General features: G+C 43.1%; 1 protein-coding gene across 2 annotated transcripts; it reads left to right on the plus strand.

Annotated features, from left to right (window-relative positions):
- Nucleotides 1–1,139: 1,139 nt before the first annotated feature.
- MED10 (mediator complex subunit 10) lies at nucleotides 1,140–23,362 on the plus strand. Of its 2 annotated transcripts, XM_074943205.1 has the most exons (5): nucleotides 1,140–1,426; nucleotides 2,264–2,347; nucleotides 3,700–3,802; nucleotides 6,651–6,757; nucleotides 23,312–23,362. In XM_074943205.1, exons 1-4 carry the CDS (start codon nucleotides 1,305–1,307, stop codon nucleotides 6,744–6,746), a joined length of 405 nt encoding a protein of 134 aa, XP_074799306.1. In that variant the 5' UTR covers nucleotides 1,140–1,304; the 3' UTR covers nucleotides 6,747–6,757; nucleotides 23,312–23,362. The 2 variants fall into 2 exon arrangements, with proteins under 2 accessions (XP_074799306.1, XP_074799305.1); XM_074943204.1 differs by lacking the exon at nucleotides 23,312–23,362 and having other exon boundaries at nucleotides 1,143–1,426; nucleotides 6,651–8,303.
- The last annotated feature ends 338 nt before the right edge of the window (nucleotides 23,363–23,700 follow it).

The following is a 23,700-nucleotide window of genomic DNA, read 5'->3' on the forward strand; positions in this document are numbered from 1 at the left end:
AAAGAAGCATGAACTCTGGCAACTGAAGTGTAAAAATGTAATTAGGAAGGCCAAAAAAGAATTTGAAGGACAGCTAGCAACAATTTTTTTTCAGTGTGCAGCAGCAGTCAAAAAAAGCGAACAGAATGTTGGGCATCATTAAGAAAGGGATAGATAATAAGACAGAAAATATCATACTGCCCCATATAAATCCATGGTACGCCCACATCTTGAATACTATGTGCAGATGTGGTCGCCCCATCTCACAAAAAGATATAGTGGAAAAGGTGCAGAAAAGGGTAACAAAAATGATTAGGGGTATTAAATGGCTTCCTTATCAGGAGAGATTAATAAGGCTGGGACTTTTCAGCTTAGAAAAGAGATGGCTAAGGGGGAGGGGATATACTTGTGGTCTACAAAATCATGACTGTTGTGGAGAAAGTAAAAAAGGAAGTGTTATTTACTCCTTCTTATAACACAAAAACTAGGGGTCACCAAATTAAATTAATAGGCAGCAGATTTAAAACAAATGAAAGGAAGTATTTTTTCACACAATGCACAGTCAACCTATGGAACTCCTTGCCAGAGGATGTTGTGAAGGCCAAGACTATAACATGGTTATAAGATAAAAAAGAACTAGATAAATTCATGGAGATATAGATCCATCAACGGCTATTAGCCAGGATGGGCAGGGATGGTGTCCCTAGCCTATGTTTGCCAGAAGCTGGGAATTGGGGATGGATCACTTGAAGATTACAGGTTTTGTTCATTCCTTCTGGGGAAACTGGCATTGGCCACTGTTGGAAAACAGGACACCGGGCTAGATGGACCTTTGGTCGGACCCAATCTGGCCCATCTTAATGTTCTTTCTCTCTCTGTGACTCCTGAGCACTGGCGCTAGGAACTGACAGCGCTGCAAGGGCACAGGGTGCTACCGGACAGCTGCGGCAGGCCTATTAGTCTTGACACAGACCAAGTCCGCACGCCCACTGCAACAACCTCTGCATGGCAACCAGGGCACCACGCCCCTCAGTCAGGTGGCTTCTCCGCGGCATCTAATGGCCTGGGCAGATTGACCGGAGCGTAGCTGCGCTCACGCCCGGCGACTCCCACGGAGCTCGCCTTGGGTTGTTCCAGGGGCAGAGCAGGAGCCCGCGGGGCCGGCCGGGGAGCTCCCACCCTCCCTGGGGCGCTTTCCCCTAAGGTCGGGCCTGGCCCGCCGCTGGGGCGCAGCGCTAGAACCCCAGCTTCGCCCTGCCCCCTGACGCTCTCGGGCGCGCGACCGGAAGTGGCAGCTGACCCGGAAGTGGCGGCGGCGCAGGGCGATGGCGGAGAAGTTCGACTCGCTGGAGGAGCAGCTGGAGAAGTTCGTGGAGAACATCCGGCAGCTCGGCATCATCGTCAGCGACTTCCAGCCCAGCAGCCAGGCCGGGCTCAACCAGAAGCTGTGAGACCCCCGCCGCGCCCGCCCCCGGCTCAGTGGCCCCTGCGCTGGGCGGCTGGGGGTCTCCCCGGCGGCCGAGCGCTGCGCAGCAGCGCCGGCCCCTTGCAGGCGCCGTGGGGCCTTATGGGAAGCGGGCGTGGGGACACTCGCCGGACGAGCGCCGGCCTTAACCACTTGTGGGTGGGGAGGCCTGCGGTGCCTCCTCGCCTGCAGGCGCTGTCTCGCCTAGGAATAGTCAGGACGGGTCTGTCGGTGCTGGACCAGTGTCCACATGTCAAGTAACGCCTGTCACGTGGCGTGGTGATCAGCAGGGAGCAGGTCTCTAACGTGCAGTTGCATTGGTGTGTGAAGAGCAATACTTAGGTTTAAATAAACTGTAAACTAAACTCTGAAGCATGGTCTATTAGCATGATTCAACAGGATGGAGTGGTGCCAAGTGTGCAGCCTGACGGGAAAATATACTGATTTCCAAACCTGTTTGTAGTAGGGTCAAATCTGGGACATGTGATTGCAACAATAATGATCTATTTTGTGAGTGTCCTGTGAGGATTAATTATTTTAATTTACCTGTTTGGAAGGGACTCATATACTCAGGATGGTGTGCTGTGTACCAAAGACCTAGGTTTAGAAGTGCATTAGGAATCCAGGGCTGTACATGGAAAAGGTGCCATGAGAACCTCCAGAGAACCTTTTCATTCCCTTGTTTATTCTTGCAGCCTCTTGTAGGTAGCAACCCAATAGCAGTGAGATCAGTTATACTTTGAAGCTGAGAAAATATAGAAGGGTGTTTGTAACTAATTTGGGTCTGGTTTTATAGCCACATGATTTTTCTCTTCCCAGGAATTTTATGGTTACCGGCTTGCAAGATATTGACAAGTGCCGACAGCAACTTCACGATATAAGCGTACCTTTAGAGGTTTTTGAGTAAGTAACTTTACATCTAGGGAGCAACCTCCACACATCATCAAATTGAAGAGACAGTTAATCTTGTAGTGTGAGACATTTCCACTGCAGTTTTTATGTTTTGTTTAATTTGACTTTAGAAATATTCCTAAAGAATCTGAAGGAAAAAGAGTAAGACAAATTATGAATTATCCATCTATTTTCACGTCTGTTTATTTTGTCATTAATGTTTGCATAAATTGCATAACTCAAGGCTGGGAAAGAGCTTATCTAATTCAGTTACTTGGTACTGTGTATAGCTTTCCATCTCACTCTGGTTCTTTATTCAGGATTCAAATCTTGCTTTAGATTACAAGTGAAAACTAGTTTGGTTTTTATCAGAGCCCCTGTTTTTGTACGCCATAATCACTGCATATATTTACATAATTGGCAGTCAGTTGTTAATTTTGCATTCACCTGTTATACTCTTACTGATCTAGTTTTGGGCCAAAGTTTAATGGCAGAGCTATGTGAATCAACTTATACTGCTCAGTGAGTTAGCACGTTAGTCATTCAATTTCATGAATTCTAAATTACCTCAAATGTGACAAGCTGAGAAATGTGTATAGTATTGCTACTTGTAGATGGCTAAACCAGGTGGTTTCAAAACTTTCTTATAGTTCAGTCTATATTTTAATAGTTTGAGACAATATCTTTCAATTTATTTTCAATCACATAACATCCTTGTGGCAACTATAGTAATTGTTTCTGTGACATAGTAAAATTGGGGAAATACTAATGCCTTTTTAGCACTTTCTAATAAAGTAAATGTGTGACCTTTTTAAAAGAAGATAATTTGAATATTTGGTTTTTTTCATCTCCCCACTTCTGTCTACTCAGTTCTTCCCTTGATGTTCTAGCTGCTTTATTCCTTTCTCCCTGTATACCACTTTGCTACGGTTGTCACATCACTTTGCTTTGCTCTCACTGCTGGTCCATTTGCTGATGGTGACTCCTGTTTCTTCTCCAGCTTTCATGTACTTACTGGTGGTCTGGAGAGAGTTAGCTAGTCACATGGTGCTGATTCCCAGCACATTCTACAATCCTCTAGGCTCTTCACAAGGAAAAGTCTGGACACTTAGAAGCAGCCGGCCATTGAAAACCAGCACCAGATGTTTTCAGATCACTGGCAGGTGCTCCTTGGATCACAGTTTGGGAGCTGCTGGCCTAATCCACATATTAGAATGCATGCTTCAGATGGAGGAACACAAAGCATACTTGTATATCCCTTTCTTTTACTCAGTGTAATTGAGCTTCTCATTGCTGTATTTAGTGAAGATAAGGAATATCTTAACCTACATGATACACTTACATGGCATCTTTCATATTTCCAGATACATAGATCAAGGCCGTAATCCCCAGCTTTACACTAAAGAGTGTTTGGAAAGGGCTTTGGCTAAAAATGAACAAGTAAAAGGCAAAATTGACACTATGAAGGTAAGATGAGTATAATGTATAATGAGTATAATTTGGGGGGAGGGATAGCTCAGTGGTTTGAGCATTGGCCTGCTAAATCCAGGGTTGTGAGTTCAATCCTTGAGGGGGCTGTTTAGGGATCTGGGGCAAAAATTGGGGATTGGTCCTGCTTTGAGCAGGGGGTTGGACTAGATGACCTCCTGAGGTCCCTTCCAACCCTGATATTCTATGATTCTATGATGTATTAAAAATATAATTGTGTTCTTTATAATAAGGATAGGAACCATATTTAAGTATTTGTAAGCCTTGTCGTCTTTTTGGAATGATTATCAGATTTTCTTCATTAAATGGGTTGCACTGCGGCTTATTTCCAGTCTATTTGTCTTAACTGATAATGTTGCAGCTTGTCTTGTAGTTATGGTCTCTAATTCTATGGTAAGGTTAAATACAAAATCAAACTTTCATTTCTATAGCCATAACACACATCTAATCTAATCTTCTTTATACAGTCTGTTCATAGAGCTGCCACCTCGCTTTGATATCTAATGATGGAAAGTGTGCTGTGTAAGAGCTAGTTGGTTTTGTTACAACTGCTATTCCATAGGTACTGAATGTATAATTTCCTAAGCATGGCTATGGTGTGCAAATTCACCATAAAACAGTTCTAAGAATAGAAAAACATGGAGGATACTTTCTAATTATCTCTTTCTAATAAAGTAAGATGCTTTCTGTTATTTGATAGTTACCCTTGTGTGACCTAAACAGTTCCCCAAAATTCAGGGTTCTGTGGGTTGTATTGGTCAGGAGGAGAAACTGTTGATTGAGCTTGGTATCTTCAATGCATTCCTGCTTATTTACAAAAAATTCAGAGAGTCATGTTTCCCTGAACATAGCAGGAGTCAAACAGGAGAGAGTTTCTTTGCTCACAGTTCCAAGCCTCTTTCAACCAGCACTCAGCATAAAAATATCTCTAGGCTTTTATCATGCTCCCAGGCAAGCCTTTGTCCTTGACTTTCTGCTCTTTCACTGATTTTTTTGTATTCTTGCTGCTTCCCTGTCTCATACACCGCTGCTAAAGCAATATTCAGTGAAGCCTCTCCATCCACATGTGCCTTGCATGTGTCCGTGTTTTGGCTGGAGGCTGCTATTGTTCCACCTTTCTGGTTTCATAAGAGTTTGAATATTTTCCTACTTCTCGTGAGTGAAGGGCAGTTTAACCACACCAGTTTCAACAAGGTTTAACCCAACCCATAACAGTATTTTCCCCTTGTGTGATGCTAAAGGGATTAAATCAAAGTTTAAAAAAAAAAAACCAAACCCACTCTTAAACCCACGAGTGGAGGACACTTAATTAACTTTTAGTAGTAACAGCAGTCTGCACTTATTCCCCTTAAATAAAAGCATTGTTATGTTTTCCAAATCTTGTTTGGCCTCATTGCCTTTGGAACACTGATGTGTGGATAATAGTTATAGATGTATAACAAGAAACTGTTGTACCTAACAGTAAAATACATCTTTTGTGAATTTTATCATCTTCAGTATGAGATGAGGCACACAGTGGCAGATGATATTAAATGGAAGTTCAAGTTGATGTTAGTTAAAATGTGTTTGCCTGAATTAGTAGTTTCTTTTCAATAAGATCGTGGGCATCCTGTTACATAATGTTTAATCAGCCTTAGGAATTCATTACTGAAAGATACTGAGACAGTTTAGCAAGATTCAGAAAAAATCTGCAGCTGAAGATTAGCTAGATTTAAATACGCACAGAGGACAGCAGCATGCGTGCTACAAGACATAAATTGATCTCCAGGTTTCAGTGGTCTGTGTTCATCCTTGTGATGTAGCCTTACATACTTGGCTAAGTGCATTATTCTTTTTATTCCTTCTGAAGTGCTGGGTGTAAGATGCTCTTTTTGGGTAGAATATCAGGCTTGGTGGACCTATTGTGATCTAGCATAATAGTTTTATGTTTAACTATACAAGTCGTATTTCTGATGGAGAGGGTGTGACTGGAGCATGCTGTATGCTGGCTATATCCAGTTATTGGACACCATAGTACAAATTAGAGAAGCTCCTAGGTTGCTCTAATCTGGTTTCAGGGTTGGGGTAAAGATTCAGGAAGCCATAATTGGTTGGTTCTCAGCATCTTTCCCTCCCTTACTAGAGATTTCCTACCCTTGTTCTGTGATTGTGTGAGGGAAGGAAATCCGCTATGCTTTGCTAGGTGCTTCCCTGGTCTCAGGCAGTATCAATCAAACTTCTATTGTTTTCTCCCTGAAGCTCCCACAGCCTGGCAGGGAAGTCAGAACTATTCTCTCCTTCCCCTGTGGTGCACCAAGCGGATGAGTTGCTGAGCTGTTGCATCAGGGAAGGGACAGCAGTTGCTCAGAGGAACTTGGCTCACATCAGAGTTGCTCTTGAGGCTTCAAGAGAAGAGCTAGGAAGCACTGGGGGAAATGGTGGAAAGGGGGCTGATTAGGCTTCTTAGTTTACAAACTTCAGGACATGGTTCAGCACACTTTCAATTAAGTAAGTGCCAGTTTTCTTCTTTAAAATGATAGACTTGAGGGCCACAAATTGGACACCACTGTGCCAGAGCTTATCAAGAGTCTAGTTTCCTTACCTTTCTTGAAAGAGTTTGATTGCTAGTTTAGTTTATAGAAAATATAAAATAGATTTCAGGCAGTTACTATGAATAAGGGTCTTGTAGGACTTGTTTTTTCTGACTTGAATACCATTCAGTGAGGTCAAGGAATGGTAGACCTGGTTGACTATTATTTGCAAATATTTCAGTGAATAACTTATTCTGTTTGACTGGCTCCAATATATGGCCAATTTTTTTATATTCTAAAATCTTTTTTCATTCTAGAAATTTAAAAGCTTGTTGATTCAAGAGCTGACTAAGGTCTTCCCAGAGGACATGGCCAAGTACAAAGCTATTCGAGGAGAAGAACCTCCTCCTTAAGACTGCCTTTGGTATGTTCTAAGATGCCTAATATTTTCATGGAACTGATAATCTTTTGTGAAAATGTTGAGCTCACTGGACAGAAGAAGTTCTTCAGTCTTCCTACTAGGTGTGGTTATGGGCTGTGAGGGAGCCTGATTACCACGCACTGTTTTTGGGTGGTTTTGTTTTGTTTTGGAAGCCATAATGTTTTCCTACAGACTTTTATGCATCTAAAGATTGCATTTGAAACTTCCTGTACTACTGTGTTCTTTCCACAAAAGTTGTTTGAGGCATGTGTGAGACTTGCAGGCTATTGTACGTCATTTCCCACAAAGTACATTTCTAGTATGGAAAAGAATTATGATCGAGTGCCAGACTGGATAAATACACTTCTTTTGGAAGCTAGTTATACTTGATTATTAAAATAGGCTACAGCCTATCTCATGTGGTGGTTTTGGGGGGAAGGGCAGGAATGAGAATTGACTACTATTAACTAGCTCTTTCCTGATAGTTTATAAAAGCATGATTGGACAGGACTTTTTTCTTTTTGCTAAATTTCTGCTGAAATGGAAATCCATTGTCAGGTGCTGTACATCCATGTAACTTTGTCAACCACAACCAAAAAGTCCCCTTCAGTCCTGTGAATGGAAGGACAGGTGGCTGAGGATGGAAAAATTGAACATTTTCAAGGATGGCCTCCCAGCCGTGCATGCATTTTATTCAGCATTTGATGCAGAAACAAATCTTTTATTAAGTGTATTGCATTTTCTTTGGGCAAAATATATAATAAACACTTTGAAATGAATTTTGTAGCTAGTTCTTTTAGTATGTTTCTGTTCCATACCATCTGTGACAGTCTGTACCTTGGGGGAACATATTGTATATTCTCCATATTCTTCATTTTCATATAATTGTGATCTTACCTTACAAGGCATGCTTTATATGTATCAGGGGAAAGGTTATGATCTGCTGAAAGTCATTTCTCTATCCATATATATGTATATCATTAATGCATATGAAGTTATGAGAATTGTGTTGTATGGTGGTCACTAAAGCATGCTGTAAGTTGTGGAATCAGCCAGATATTCGCTCCCAGAGGCAACAACAAGGAAAGTAACCAATGCCCAGGCGGGGTGTCAAATAACCCATCAACAGCCATTGTCCAGCAAGGGAGCTACAATGCAATGACTCACCTGCATGAGGCCCCACCAGGGGAATTGCTCAACCTTGCTTGGAGACTCCGCAATGCCCCACAGACATGCCTGGACTCGTGTTCTATAAGCATATGGACTGAGAGTATAAAAGAGGCAGAGTTGACATATTCTGGGCCCTTCTCCTGCCCCCACCTATGTTGCAAGCAACCAAGACACTGAGAAGAAGATGACAAGGCTCCAACACAGAAGATTGGCCCAGGCTTAAAGGACAAACCCGTATATTGAGGACTGCAATATCCAGTGGGGTGAGGAAAAACTGCTTAATCTAGTTGCTGCCCAGTCTAATAAGGTTGAGAGTTTAGACTGCATGCTTATATTTTATTTTATTTTGGTAACCACTCTAACTTGTTATGCTTTGACTTATAATCACTTAAAATCTATCTTTATAGTTAATAAACTTTGTTTGTTTTTGTTCTACCTGAAGCAGTGCATTTGGTTCAAAGTGTGTTACAGGCACCCCTTGGGATAACAGGCCTGGTACATATCAATTTCTTTGTTAAATTGATGAATTTATATAAGCTTGCAACATCCGGCAGGCATAACTGGATACTGCAAGACAGAGGTTCCTAGGGTTGTGTCTGGGACCGGAGATATTGGTTAGTGTCATTTGCTTGCAAGTAGCTTACATGCCATTGGCTGTGCGTGAACAGCCCAGGAGTGGGGGCTCTCACAACAGAGCAGAGTAAGGCTGGCTCTCAGAGTCAAGGATTGGAGAGGCCTAGGAGATCACCAGTCCAGATAACACCAGAGGGGAACGTGTCACCATCCCAATATATTTTTCAATAAAATAATAGAGAGAGCTTGTACAAATTAGCACAAGTCGCAGCTACTGTTTATTGTAGATGCTCCTTGCAGGAAAGATTAGTTTAACAGGATCACCATGCAGCGCTATACTGCACATAGTGAAAGGCTAGCTTCACAGTGGAAAAGGCTGAAAACGTCCCTACTTTTACTGTGTTAGGGAGGCGTCCAAATAGTAGCAGATATGCCTCTTGTTCTAATACTTAACATTTCATTGATGTTGGTCTGTATATTGAGATTTAATTTCAGTTTGTTTAAAATCTTGCTGAATTATTTGATCTCACTTGTTACTGTAAAGCAGCTCTCTTACCAGCAGCATAAATAGAGAATACAAAGAGATGTTATGTTTGCATTTGTTTCAAGTGACTTATATAACTCATGAAGGCCACACTTGCATATGCAGCACCTGCATGTATTCTGTATATGCTATGAGCTTTACAGCAACTGTTCTAGCTCCTGTTCATATTTAATAAAACTAGAAACAGCAGTGTTTCCTTAACAAAAGAGAGGGTAGGAAGACAGTAAGTTGAGGCAGTATAAATTTCAGATTGCAATAAGTATACATAGTATTGTGGGTGATTAGAAAAGAATTCAGAACGGGGAACTTATTTGTTTCAGATTGATAATAGAATCATTTGAGGAAGGATAAACCAAAAAAGGTGATCTGGCTAAAAATAAATATAACTTAAGAGTATTTGCTTTCTCACTATAGTTAGAGACTACCTTATAGTCACAAATTTTAAACCTATCTACTTTGTTTAATTTCAGTCAACTTACACATGTACATAAAACTAATAATAGAAATTTAGGGAATGTCGTTATTTTGAAATTATACCTGAATCCAGTTTTTAAAGCAGAACAGAAATCTTTCAGTTTGAAATTGTTGTCAAAGATGGAATGAATCCAACTCTATGGCATTACCTTTTGAATTTTGCATCTATTTTGATTTATAAAACTCTGTGGTAAAGAATATAAATATAGAGTATAAACAAAATCTTCCACTGACCTCCAAGGGACACTTGTTGTTGTTTGTTTTTTGTTTGTTCATAGAGGCAAGCAGTATGTTCTCCCAGTCCTCTGGAAAAACTTGTTTAATTTTTTTTTCCTCATTCTTGCCTCTCATGGTTTAAAAATGCCCTGTAAGAGAAAAATGTGATTATGGTGTATCTCTAGCTAACCAATGCTCTGACTATTTTGTCACTTACTCATGATGATCCCTATTGGGGCCAAAATCTAGTTCTATATATAGAATTCTAAAAGACTAGGGTTGGAAGAGACCTCAGGAGGTCATCTAGTCCAAACCCTTGCTCAAAACAGGACCAACGCTAACTAAATCATCCTAGCCAGGGCTTTGTCAAGTCGGGCCTTAAAAGCCTCTAAGAATGGAGATTCCACCACCTCCCTTGGTAACCCATTTCAGTGCTTCACCAACCTTCTAGTGAAATAGCTTTTCCTAATATCCAGCCTAGACCTCCCACACTGCAACTGGAGACCATTGCTCCTTGTTCTGTCATCAGCCACCACTGAGAACAGCCTAGATCTGTCCTCTTTGGAACCCTGCTTCAGGTAATTGAAGGCTGCTATCAAATCCCTCTTCTGCCCCCCCCCCCATTCTGCAGACTAAATAACCCCAGTTCCCTCAGCCTGTTTGCGTAAGTCATGTGTCCCAGCCCCATAATCATTTTTGTTGCCCTCTGCTGAACTCTCTCCAATTTGCCCATATCCCTTCTGTAGTGGGAGGCCCAATACTGCATGCAGTACTCCAGATGTGGCCTCACCAGTGCCGAATAGAGGAGAATAATCACTTCCCTCGATTTGCTGGCAATGCTCCTACAAATGAAGCCGAATACGCCATTAGCCGTCTTGGCAACAAGGGCATACTGTTGACTCATACTCTGTTTCTCATCCACTGTAATCCCCAAGTCCTTTTCTGCATAGCTGCTGCTTAGCCAGTCTGTCCCCAGTCTGTAGCGCTGCATGGGATTCTTCCATCCTAAGTGCAGGACTCTGCACTTGTCCATGTTGAACCGCCTCAGATTTCTTTTGGCCCAATCCTCCAATTTGTGTAGGTCACTGTGGACCCTATCGCTACCCTCCATCGTATCTACCTCTCCCCCCAGTTTAGTGTCATCTGCAAATTTGCTGAGGGTGCAATTAATTCCATCATCCAGATCATTAATAAAGATGTTGAATAAAACTGGCCTGAGGACTGACCCCTGGGGCACTCTGCTTGATACCGGCTGCCAACTAGACATCGAGCCATTGATCCCTACCCGTTGAGCCCGACAATCTAGCCAGCTTTCTATCCACCTTATAGTCTATTCATCCAATCCATACTTTAAGTTGCAGGCCAGAATACTGTGGGAGACTGTATCAAAAGCTTTACTAAAGTCAAGGTATTGCTCCCAGTTATTATGATTTTTATAAACAATATTAACCGCAAAAATAAGAAAATGAGATTGCTTAAGTTTCATTTTTCTTGTAATTGTGTGAAGGATGTTAGCTCACTCTTTCATATTTAGCATGTATATACCCATCTTTCAACTGATCATTTGTTAAAATTGAGTAATGAGGTGGTCACTGTTTTAAAAAATATCCCTCACAAGTACTAATTTATTCCATGCATTTCCATAATTCCAGCACACTGGAAATCCAGTGATTTCCTATGAATATTTTTGATTTATTAGATTGCATATCATACCCATCACAATGATAGGTGATTGCCATGGTCACTATTTTTCACTTGATAACCATTTGATCCTATCCAGCAATCTAATTCTAGGTGGAATTCTGGCAGTGCTGCCTATACTTAGTTATCTAACACCTTCCATTATAAGACCCTGGTGTTTTCAATTGCTTATAACTTTAACCAGTTGTGCTGAAATTTTCCATGCCTCAGGCTACATTTTATTTTGAATGTTCAGTTAATTTCTGATAAGGAGGACAGAGAAGATTAAGTTTAAGATTAAGCTGTCTTTGCCAATGTTTTTTAAACAAAAAAAATTTAATTTATGCTTGAGCAGGGATTTGGATAATATCTTTGGGGCAGAGACCATCTTTCTGATATTTTTATAGTGCCTAGTATATTAGGGTCCTACTCCTAGGTAGGTCATCTTGTGGTCAGAAATGCCTTTTCCTGTCCCTATGAAAATCCATCCATATTCTGCCAAATTATAAGCCTCAGAAAACTGCCATTTGCACACATGAGTAGAACAGGAGCAGAAGGAATAAGAACAGAAGAGGATAGCCTGTGGGGAGGTCATGGGTGGACGAGGTAGACATGTGAGGGAGGAGGACCAGAAATGGTTTGTAACACACTGCCCTCTAGGACCTGGAATAGAGTCCAGTATTCTTTGAGTCCCACACTTTCCTGCTAACAACAAATAGCTGTGAAACCCATAATGTCTGCATTATGGTAGTCATCATGATTACATAGTGATTTTTCCATGGGATCAGGCCTCATTTGGTGCACAGTTTGGATGGTGGAAAGGAATGAATCAAGAACGTAGTAAATGAATTGGAAGCTGTGTAGTTGAAAGAGGCAGGGAGTGAAAAGATCTTCCTGTAGCTCACGAAAGCTTATGCTCAAATAAATTTGTTAGTCACTAAGGTGCCACAAGTACTCCTTTTCTTCTTGTAATTAAGGCAGTCAAGTGTGCCCCTGGGAGAATAGGATTCAATCCCTGCCTTTGCCAAGAGTCCTCATGTAATAGTGGGAAAGTCACAAACCTTCACAGTAGCTTCTATGCATTCCTCACTTTCTGGGTGTCCAGTTTGAGATACGTAAGGCATGATTTGAAAAGTGCTGAGCATTCTAACTGAACTCAGTGTAAGTTATTCTTTGAACAGCCCAAGGCATCCCAAACTGGGCACCCAAAAAAAGTGGATTTGATAATTTTGACCTAAGTCTCTGTGTATCACTTCCCCATTTTACAGCTTGGGATAACTATACCAATTCACAGGTGTGGTTATTAAGATAAATTAATATTTGTGAAGCATTCAGATGTTGACAGCACTAGAGAAAAGCCTATAAGCAAATTAATAATTTTTATTTGGTGCAGGGTTTGGATGCTTTGTGGTAAATAAGGCTGCATGTTGAACAGTGAGAATAAAATATTGAATAGCTATTTATTCACTGGCCTACATCCATCCTGTACACTGAATGAGGCACGGGTCCTGTAGAAATATTGTAATTAAAAGATGAATCAGGATGCATATGCAGAAGAGGGATGGCACAGGAAATCTTCTGGCATTTCCTAAGTTTTTTTTGAGTGGTTGACTTCGCACCCGTAGTCATCTTTTCAATGTAATTTTCAAAAAATGTAATAGACTTAAAAGTAGTATAACTGTAGCCTTAGCAAGACTGGGCCTTCATTTTCCTCTGAGCCGTAATGATTTGTGTGTGTTTCATGTGAATCTTAACATTGATTCAGTTGATTCTGCCTATTTCTTGGGGATTAATAATGGAAAGAACTGGTACCAAAATACAGGTTGAACCTCTCATCTGGCACTCCCTGGTCCGGCAACGTCTGTGGTCAGGCATGGGTGCCGACTCTGTGGGTGCTCCAGGGCTGGAGCACCCACGGGGAAAAATCAGTGGGTGCAGAGCATCCATCGGTGCCAAATTCCCCCCTCAGCCCCGTGCTTACCAACTCCTTTTTCTCCCTCCCAGCACCTCTGAAGTGCCACGAACAGTTGATTCGTGGCATTCAAGCTCCGGGAGGGAGGGGGAGGATGTGGGGCCGGCGTTGGAGCCTCCGGGCAGGGAGTCACACTGGGCGCGAACCCTGGAGGTGCTGCAGCACGCCCTGCACTCCTACTTCCTGCACTTATGGAGATCGGCTGGCACCCTGCATTGACTTCCCGTGGTTCGGCAGATTCTCTGGTTCTGCACTGGTCAGGTCCCGAGGATGCTGGACTAGAGAGGTTCAACCTGTAGTATCTTTTGAGAGTGTTCACTTTGTTACTGCCTAAAGTAGTGATAGGAGCCAAATATCCCATTTATAATCTTTTTATTAAATTAGTTGCTGTGATTATCTTCAGATGAGAATCTTCAGTCTGGCATTTTGTCCTACCTTTACCCGAACCCCTTTTTCATCAGTGTTTATTCATGCCAACATCTTGTTTACTGCTGCTTTACCAAAAATTGAACCACGTTCTTTAATGTCTTTGAATAATTCAGGGATTGATTATGAAGTTTTTGAAATACACATCTTTTGCATAAAGGCAAGTTTTCTGATACTTCCTATTTTTTCATTTGTTACTGGTTACTTATGAGTTTCGTAAAATAACTGACAGGGGTGACAAGTGTGGGTGTTGTTGCTGCTAGTGCTGCTGGTCTCAGGAGTTCCTGTGTATTGGCACCTAGTAGGGAGTACAGCTTGCTGATTCAGCAGATCTCAGTGTTCAGAAAGGTAGACCACTGGCTCGGTTCAGTGGCAAAGGTGCTCAGCCAGGTTTATTGTTGACAAAGCAAAGTCCTAGTACCCTAGCTCAGTGGTTACAGGTACACTAACACATGTATGCCTGAAACAAGGTACCAGCTCAATCAGCATAACATGATGCTGTCCCCTGGGCCAGTACAAAGTGGTCCCTCCTATGACTTCTCTTATGCATTGAAACAAACAAGTTACCTATTACACTCTAGATGTTGTTAGTTACCAGCTTTGTGCCTTGTACCTGCTAGTTTGAACAAAACAACAGGGGTCTGTGTCTCTCTTGTAACATATCTTAAGTGTTTGCTTACCTAGTTACTGAAGAGGTCTGGGTTTTCTAGTACCATCCTAGCTGTTCAGAAATGTGCTTACTTGGTTAGCAAATACCTGGTGTGTTGCTATTCTGCCAAGGCCAAGCCTACTTTGGTTCATATGTCCAAGGCTTACAAGAGTAAATCTGAAAAAATATTTAAAAGTAAATAAATAAAGTACATCTTGAATTATAGCTATTGACTTGCCTTTCAGCTTTGCCAGAAAGGGAGGGCTGTTAGGCAGCATTCATCCTATGAATTCTACCAAGAAACCTGTTTTGCCTAAGACGGAATAAATTGGAAAAATAAAACAATCAAGCTTTTTAATCAAAATATAAAATATTGCAGTTTGAGGGAGACAGGCTAGCCTAGAGTTTTAGACATCTTTAATATTAAAATCTTGTACAACTTTTATACTTTCAAACATTAATGATATTGGCCTGTGGAAGGCATGATTTATTTTGTCCACTCCTTCCTTTAGGACAGGGGCATGAGGGCCACATTGGGTTTCCGAAATTGTATGGAGGGTTGGTTAGGGGAGGCGGTGCCTCCCTAAACAGCCAGGCGTGGCACAGTCCCTGCCCCCATCCGCCACACACACACACACACACACACACACACACACACACACACACACACACACACACACACTTCTCGCCCCCTGACAGCTCCCCAGGACTCCTACCCCATCCAGCCACCCCTTCTCCCTGTCCCCTGACCGCCCCCGGACCCCCCACCTCTGACTGCCCCATGCCGCCCCATCCAACCCCGCCTCTCATTCCTGACTGTCCCCCCTGGGACCCCTGCCCCATTCAACCACCCCTATCCCCTGACCGCTCCCCGGAACCCCTGCCCCTGACTGCCCCCCACTGCACCTTTCAACCCCCCCCCCTTCCTGACTGTGCCCCCGGGACCCCTGCCCTGTCCACCGCCCTGTCCCCTGACCGCCTATGGACCCTCCACCCCTGACTGCCCCTGCCCCCTGACCACCACCCCCTAACTTCCCTGCCCTCTCTCCAACCTCTCCTGACCCTTTACCACGCTGTCTGGAGCACCAGTGGCTGGCGGCGCTACAGCCGCGCTACCCGAAGCACCAGGACAGGCAGCCGCATCGCCCAGTTGGAGCCAGCCACTGCACAGCACAGAGCACCGGGTCAGGCCGGCTCTGTAGCTGCGCTGCCGCCCACAGCATTGCGGTGGCAGTGCAGTGAGCGGAGGCTGCGGGGGAGGGGAAACAGCGGGGGAGGGGCTGGGGGCGAGCCTCCCGGGCCAGGAGCTAAGGAGCTGGGCAGGAGGGTCCCACGTGCTGGATGTGGCCCGCGGGCCATAGTTTGCCCACCTCTGTTTTTAGGATCAATTAAATAGTGGAAATCCTCCATGCATTCGGCAGGTTCTGTTTCTTTGTATATCATCAGTAATTGCTTCCAAAATAAACAAAGATACAACTTTTAAAAGAAATTACCGTTACACCCCTCTGGGTGTGGTGCTTTATTTTTCAAGTCATTGTCTGGTAATCCTTTCTGAAAATATTATGTTCTGTTTGTGCTTAGTTAACTTTGGAATGCTTTTGAGCTTATTCAGATAAGAGTAAAAGTTGATTCTTTTCTGAATCTACCTGTCCTTTTCCATGTAAACTTCAGTTGACTTCAGGAAGTCCAGAAAGTTCAGGAAAGCAGACTTCGACTCCCTCAGGGAACAGATGGCCAGGATCCCCTGGGGGACTAACATGAAGAGGAAGGGAGTCCAGGAGAGCTGGCTGTATTTCAAGGAATCCCTGTTGAGGTTACAGGGACAAACCGTCCTGATGAGTCGAAAGAATAGTAAATATGGCAGGCGACCAGCTTGGCTTAACGGTGAAATCCTAGCAGATCTTAAACATAAAAAAGAAGCTTACAAGAAGTGGAAGGTTGGACATATGACCAGGGAAGAGTATAAAAATATTGCTCGGGCATGTAGGAAAGATATCAGGAGGGCCAAATCGCACCTGGAGCTGCAGCTAGCAAGAGATGTCAAGAGTAACAAGAAGGGTTTCTTCAGGTATGTTGGCAACAAGAAGAAAGCCAAGGAAAGTGTGGGCCCCTTACTGAATGAGGGAGGCAACCTAGTGACAGAGGATGTGGAAAAAGCTAATGTACTCAATGCTTTTTTTGCCTCTGTTTTCACTAACAAGGTCAGCTCCCAGACTGCTGCGCTGGGCATCACAGAATGGGGAAGAGATGGCCAGCCCTCTGTGGAGATAGAGGTGGTTAGGGACTATTTAGAAAAGCTGGACGTGCACAAGTCCATGGGGCCAGACGAGTTGCATCCGAGAGTGCTGAAGGAATTGGCGGCTGTGATTGCAGAGCCCTTGGCCATTATCTTTGAAAACTCGTGGCGAACGGGGGAAGTCCCGGATGACTGGAAAAAGGCTAATGTAGTGCCAATCTTTAAAAAAGGGAAGAAGGAGGATCCTGGGAACTACAGGCCAGTCAGCCTCACCTCAGTCCCTGGAAAAATCATGGAGCAGGTCCTCAAAGAATCAATCCTGAAGCACTTACATGAGAGGAAAGTGATCAGGAACAGTCAGCATGGATTCACCAAGGGAAGGTCATGCCTGACTAATCTAATCGCTTTTTATGATGAGATTACTGGTTCTGTAGATGAAGGGAAAGCAGTGGATGTATTGTTTCTTGACTTTAGCAAAGCTTTTGACACGGTCTCCCACAGTATTCTTATCAGCAAGTTAAGGAAGTATGGGCTGGATGAATGCACTATAAGGTGGGTAGAAAGCTGGCTAAATTGTCGGGCTCAACGGGTAGTGATCAATGGCTCCATGTCTAGTTGGCAGCCGGTGTCAAGTGGAGTGCCCCAGGGGTCGGTCCTGGGGTCGGTTTTGTTCAATATCTTCATAAATGATCTGGAGGATGGTGTGGATTGCACTCTCAGCAAATTTGCGGATGATACTAAACTGGGAGGAGTGGTAGATACGCTGGAGGGGAGGGATAGGATACAGAAGGACCTAGACAAATTGGAGGATTGGGCCAAAAGAAATCTGATGAGGTTCAATAAGGATAAGTGCAGGGTCCTGCACTTAGGATGGAAGAATCCAATGCACCGCTACAGACTAGGGACCGAATGGCTAGGCAGCAGTTCTGCAGAAAAGGACCTAGGGGTGACAGTGGAGGAGAAGCTGGATATGAGTCAACAGTGTGCCCTTGTTGCCAAGAAGGCCAATGGCATTTTGGGATGTATAAGTAGGGGCATAGCGAGCAGATCGAGGGATGTGATCGTTCCCCTCTATTCGACACTGGTGAGGCCTCATCTGGAGTACTGTGTCCAGTTTTGGGCCCCACACTACAAGAAGGATGTGGATAAATTGGAGAGAGTCCAGCGAAGGGCAACAAAAATGATTAGGGGTCTAGAGCACATGACTTATGAGGAGAGGCTGAGGGAGCTGGGATTGTTTAGTCTGCAGAAGAGAAGAATGAGGGGGGATTTGATAGCTGCTTTCAACTACCTGAAAGGGGGTTCCAAAGAGGATGGCTCTAGACTGTTCTCAATGGTAGCAGATGACAGAACGAGGAGTAATGGTCTCAAGTTGCAATGGGGGAGGTTTAGATTGGATATTAGGAAAAACATTTTCACTAAGAGGGTGGTGAAACACTGGAATGCGTTACCTAGGGAGGTGGTAGAATCTCCTTCCTTAGAGGTTTTTAAGGTCAGGCTTGACAAAGCCCTGGCTGGGATGATTTAACTGGGAATTGGTCCTGCTTCGAGCAGGGGGTTGGACTAGATGACCTTCTGGGGTCCCTTCCAACCCTGATATTCTATGATTCTATGAATGCAATAATGCTTCAGCAACTCTAGTCCTTATGCATTTCAAATGAAAATTAGACCCCCCTCCCCGCCCCCCCCCCCAGAAAAACCAACATCATCATCATTATCACTTACAGATGCCTGTTGCTGTGTTAATCAGTAGGCTAAGTTTTCTGACTTTGTTTCCATGTTCAAAATACTCTTGCTTAGCATACAATTTAGCCAGTTTTATTGTTTAGCATCGTGAGCAACTAGTCTTTTTAATTTCAAAAACAAAACACTTAATTTGAAAAACAGGCCTGTTTAAAAAACTCTTGCATGTAAGGAAATGAACACTTAAGCTGCCCACACAAATGAGTTAAAGTACATTGAAATGCATATATCATCACAACTTAGTGTAATCAAAATTTCAGAACAATTACCTTATCCAGGAGGTGTAACTTGAATTTGAAAGCAAGGAGTTTTTTGTTTGAAGTTACAAGCTGGGAAGTCAATATGGCGTGAACTACAGAGAAGCGTGTTTTTGTTTTAAATCGCCTCCAACCTGGGTAGACTGATAGATTGGTTTAATCATCAATTAAAATCAGCAAGCAGAAAATCTTGATATAAATCAATTTTAATTGTTTTCCATTTGTATTTTATAGTTATTTTCCTAAGCATTTTTCATTGCTGATTTAATTTAAAACTAAATGCAGTTTTTATACTAGATTTGACACTGCTTTTGTTAACCAGGAGGATACATTAACTATACATTTAACATACATTTCTTCAGATTCTTAACTTCTGCATTTTTATTGTTAAATTTACTAGATAATTAACTTTTTACTTGTGATTTGTATCAAGCTTCATTTGGATGGAAACTGGAATTCAATTAAAGTGTACAGACAGCATTTAAAAAGTTTTATTTAACTAACAAAAATGTACTGGATAAATACAACAGATAAAACCAAGTGTTTCTGCACATCAGAGCTGAAAATACTGACATTTGAAACAGAAATATTAGTATTTACTCCATTTTAAAGACTGAAAATGACATACGTATTTTGTGCACTACAAGACAAATTGTACCATATTTATAAAGCTTGACCTTAAGTTAGCTATTTTTTCCCCCTGGATCTGTGTATAAAAACCCAGTTTTTAACTTATTACTTAAAGTTCGTGAAGAGGTCTCATTGATTCAATATCTCTTTGTATTTATTTAAATGATAAATAGATTATACTATAGAATCATAGAATATCAGGGTTGGAAGGGACCTCAGGAGGTCATCTAGTCCAACCCCCTGCTCAAAGCAGGACCAATCCCCAACTAAATCATCCCAGCCAGGGCTTTCTCAAGCCTGACCTTAAAAACTTCTAGGGAAGGAGATTCTACCACCTCCCCAGGTAACGCATTCCAGTGTTTCACCACCCTCCTAGTGAAAGTTCTTCCTAATATCCAGCCTAAATCTCCCCCATTGCAACTTGACCATTACTCCTTGTTCAGTCATCTGCTACCACTGAGAACAGTGTAGAGCCATCCTCTTTGGAACCCCCTTTCAGGTAGTTGAAAGCAGCTATCAAATCCCCCTCATTCTTCTCTTCCAAAGACTAAACATCCCCAGTTCCCTCAGCCTCTCCTCATAAGTCATGTGTTCCAGTCCCCTAATCATTTTTGTTGCCCTCCGCTGGACTCTTTCCAGTTTTTCCACATCCTTCTTGTAGTGTGGGGCCCAAAACTGGACACAGTACTCCAGATGAGGCCTCACCGATGTCGAATAGAGGGGAACAATCACGTCCCTCGATCTCCTGGCAATGCCCCTACTTATACATCCCAAAATGCCATTGGCCTTCTTGGCAGCAAGGGCACACTGTTGACTCATATCCAGCTTCTCCTCCACTGTAACCCCTAGGTCCTTTTCTGCAGAACTGCTGCCTAGCCACTTGGTCCCTAGTCTGTAGCAGTGCATGGGATTCTTCCATCCTAAGTGCAGGACTCTGCACTTGTCCTTGTTGAACCTCATCAGATTTCTTTTGGCCCAATCCTCTAATTTATCTAGGTCCCTCTGTATCCTATCCCTACCCTCCAGCATATCTACCACTCCTCCCAGTTTAGTGTCATCTGCAAACTTGCTGAGGGTGCAATCCACACCATGCTCCAGATCATTTATGAAGATATTGAACAAAACCGGCCCCAGGACCGACCGTTGGGACACTCCACTTGATACTGGCTGCCAACTAGACATGGAGCCATTGATCACTACCAGTTGAGCCCGACAATCTAGCCAGCTTTCTATCCACCTTATAGTCCATTCATCCAGCCCATACTACTTTAACTTGCTGGCAAGAATGCTGTGGGAGACCGTGTCAAAAGCTTTGCTAAAGTCAAGGAACAACATGTCCACTGCTTTCCCTTCATCCACAGAGCCAGTTATCTCGTCATAGAAGGCAATTAGATTAGTCAGGCATGACTTGCCCTTGGTGAATCCATGCCGGCTGTTCCTGATCACTTTCCTCTCCTCTAAGTGCTTCAGAATTGATTCCTTGAGGACCTGCTCCATGATTTTTCCAGGGACTGAGGTGAGGCTGACTGGCCTGTAGTTCCCAGGATCCTCCTCCTTCCCTTTTTTAAAGATGGGCACTACATTAGCCTTTTTCCAGTCGTCCGGGACCTCCCCCGATCGCCATGAGTTTTCAAAGGTAATGGCCAGTGGCTCTGCAGTCACATCCGCCAACTCCTTTAGCACTCTTGGATGCAACGCATCCGGCCCCATGGACTTGTGCTCGTCCAGCTTTTCTAAATAGTCCCGAACCACTTCTTTCTCCACAGAGGGCTGGTCACCTCCTCCCCATGCTGTGCTGCCCAATGCAGTAGTCTGGGAGCTGACCTTGTTCGTGAAGACAGAGGCAAAAAAAGCATTGAGTACATTAGCTTTTTCCACATCCTCTGTCACGAGGTTGCCTCCCTCATTCAGTAAGGGGCCCACACTTTCCTTGACTTTCTTCTTGTTGCTAACATACCTGAAGAAACCCTTCTTGTTACTCTTAACATCTCTTGCTAGCTGCAACTCCAGGTGTGATTTGGCCTTCCTGATTTCACTTCTGCAAGCCCGAGCAATATTTTTATACTCATCCCTGGTCATTTGTCCAATCTTCCACTTCTTGTAAGCTTCTTTTTTGTATTTAAGAGCAGCAAGGATTTCACTGTTAAGCCAAGCTGGTCGCCTGCCATATTTACTATTCTTTCTACACATCGGGATGGTTTGTCCCTGTAACCTCAATAAGGATTCTTTAAAATACAGCCAGCTCTCCTGGACTCCTTTCCCCCTCATGTTATTCTCCCAGGGGATCCTGCCCATCAGTTCCCTGAGGGAGTCAAAGTCTGCTTTTCTGAAGTCCAGGGACCATATTCTGCTGCTCTCCTTTCTTCCCTGTGTCAAGATCCTGAACTCGACCATCTCATGGTCACTGCCTCCCAGGTTCCCATCCACTTTTGCTTCCCCTACTAATTCTTCCTGGTTTGTGAGCAGCAGGTCAAGAAGAGCTCTGCCCCTAGTTGGTTCCTCCAGCACTTGCACCAGGAAATTGTCCCCTACATTTTCCAAAAACTATGGTTAGGGCTTAACACCAGCTTGCCATAAATTCAAATTTAACTGTAAAAGGATTACTTTTTAAATAAAAACTTTTTTAATTTAAATTTGTTAGAAATTGCTTTTTATACAAAAATCATTGATTTTTATCTGATTTTCAAATATTCTGCAGTCTTTGTGAAAACATTCTCCTTTTTGCCTACAGAGTAAATGTAATTTTCACACCAAACCAATTTTCCAAGCCAAAGTTATAGGAAGCTTCTTTGGCATAACTATAAAGGAGAAGCGCCTCTCAATAATAAGTTGCAAGACTTTTTTTTCTTCTTCTTCTTCTTCCTCCTTTATTTGAATGCTTATGCAGATGTGTCCCGCCTGCTGGAAAGGAAGGAGCTCTTCTGTTAGGGCTTGTCAGTAATAATGAAAAGATCTACCATCAATCAAACATTGCCACTTCCCCATATCTCATAAGACCCTCTCCCTTGGGGTATTACTTCCGGGGCAGAGATTGGCACGTGGCTGGAAGGAAATCATATGTCTCCACTAAGAACCCCATTCACTCCCCTACCTTGCAACCCTCTACAAATTGATGTCTGTTCCAGCCCTGTAAGACCTCTCCAAAAGCAGGAGTGACTAATCAGGGCAAGTTTCAGGGTGTGATGACCTGTCTGGAAGTGATGTGCCTCCTCTAAGAACTCCTTCCACTGCTCTATACCAATCCAAGCAGATTCCAGCCCCATAGGACATTCTGGAAGGGAAATGTGTACCAATTAGAATAAGTATTGCACAAGTGTCTAGGCCAGATACTCCATTCTCTGGAGTTTAACAACTGGCTGGTCAGCAGCACTGCCCCTGGAAGTTCCTTGCTGCATGGAGCAGGCTATCTTGTTTCAAGGGTGTGTTTTCAGAAATCATGGAAATGCTGAGAGGAAACATGGCAGCCTTTACCACCCCTGTGAGAACTAGGAGATTAGTTTGAGCTCTAAGGGTGCTAAATATCTCACAAAGTGCTACATTAGCGACAATTTGAGGAGGAGGGAGTGGCCATGGGTAGCCCTTTGGCCTAGCTGTTGGCTGGGTACACTGGAACCTGACAGCGAGACTCATGCTATTGTGAGTCAGACCAATGAGTGTGATGCCCGGCCACCATCTGAACCTGTGGAGGAAGGCAACCAAGCCTCCTTGGAGTCACCATCAGACAAAATGAATTAAGATGTTGCTCTGGTAAATAGACTATACAAGTGGAAGTCAGGGGAGTGGGGGGTTGTAATGGGGTAGGAACTGACCTGGGGTTGTGTAAATCTAAAATAGGACTTAAAACTATTTCTTTTTTGAAAAATCTGTCAGCAGTTTGCCATCACCTTTCTAAATGCCGTTGAGAATCCCCTAGGACATCCTGGAACAGATTCACTCTCAGTGGGAATATTATCTTGCATCAGCTGTTTTTATTTATGCCTCTAACAGAGATCAAGAGGAGATGCTGGATAAGAACAAAATGGAAGAATGAGCCAGCTTGGACCCTTGGATAGTATGAGTTCACAATGTCCATTTTCCACAGCATAAAATGGCTGTAAAATGATGTGTTAAACCATGTGATTAATAAAAGATTTTTGTTTAAATTTGATTGTGGCCCCTCCATACTAGTGTTAGTAAAAGACTTTACAACCAACAGCCATGTGTACACAGGAGGCTCTGTTAAAGAAAATATTACATCTCCAGGGAAGTTGGGAACTTCAGAGGCATGAATCTTCTTTTTCAAGCTGCCAGAAAACCTAGTAAAACTTTGACTAGAAGACAGATAAGAGCTTGGGTTTCAGAGCAGGATGCTTATGTTACACAAACCAGTATAAATA

The sequence above is a fragment of the Natator depressus genome, chromosome 2 (genome assembly GCF_965152275.1).
Source record: "Natator depressus isolate rNatDep1 chromosome 2, rNatDep2.hap1, whole genome shotgun sequence".
Taxonomy (NCBI): Eukaryota; Metazoa; Chordata; order Testudines; family Cheloniidae; genus Natator; species Natator depressus.

What these genes read in the sequence shown, in the direction of transcription:
- MED10 (XM_074943205.1), top strand. Translation starts at nt 1,305, where the DNA reads ATGGCGGAGAAGTTCGACTCGCTGGAGGAGCAGCTGGAGAAGTTCGTG. An exon ending in GTACCTTTAGAGGTTTTTGA is followed by an intron (nt 2,348 to 3,699) that starts GTAAGTAACTTT and finishes TCATATTTCCAG; the next exon opens with ATACATAGATCAAGGCCGTA. An exon ending in GCAAAATTGACACTATGAAG is followed by an intron (nt 3,803 to 6,650) that starts GTAAGATGAGTA and finishes TTTTCATTCTAG; the next exon opens with AAATTTAAAAGCTTGTTGAT.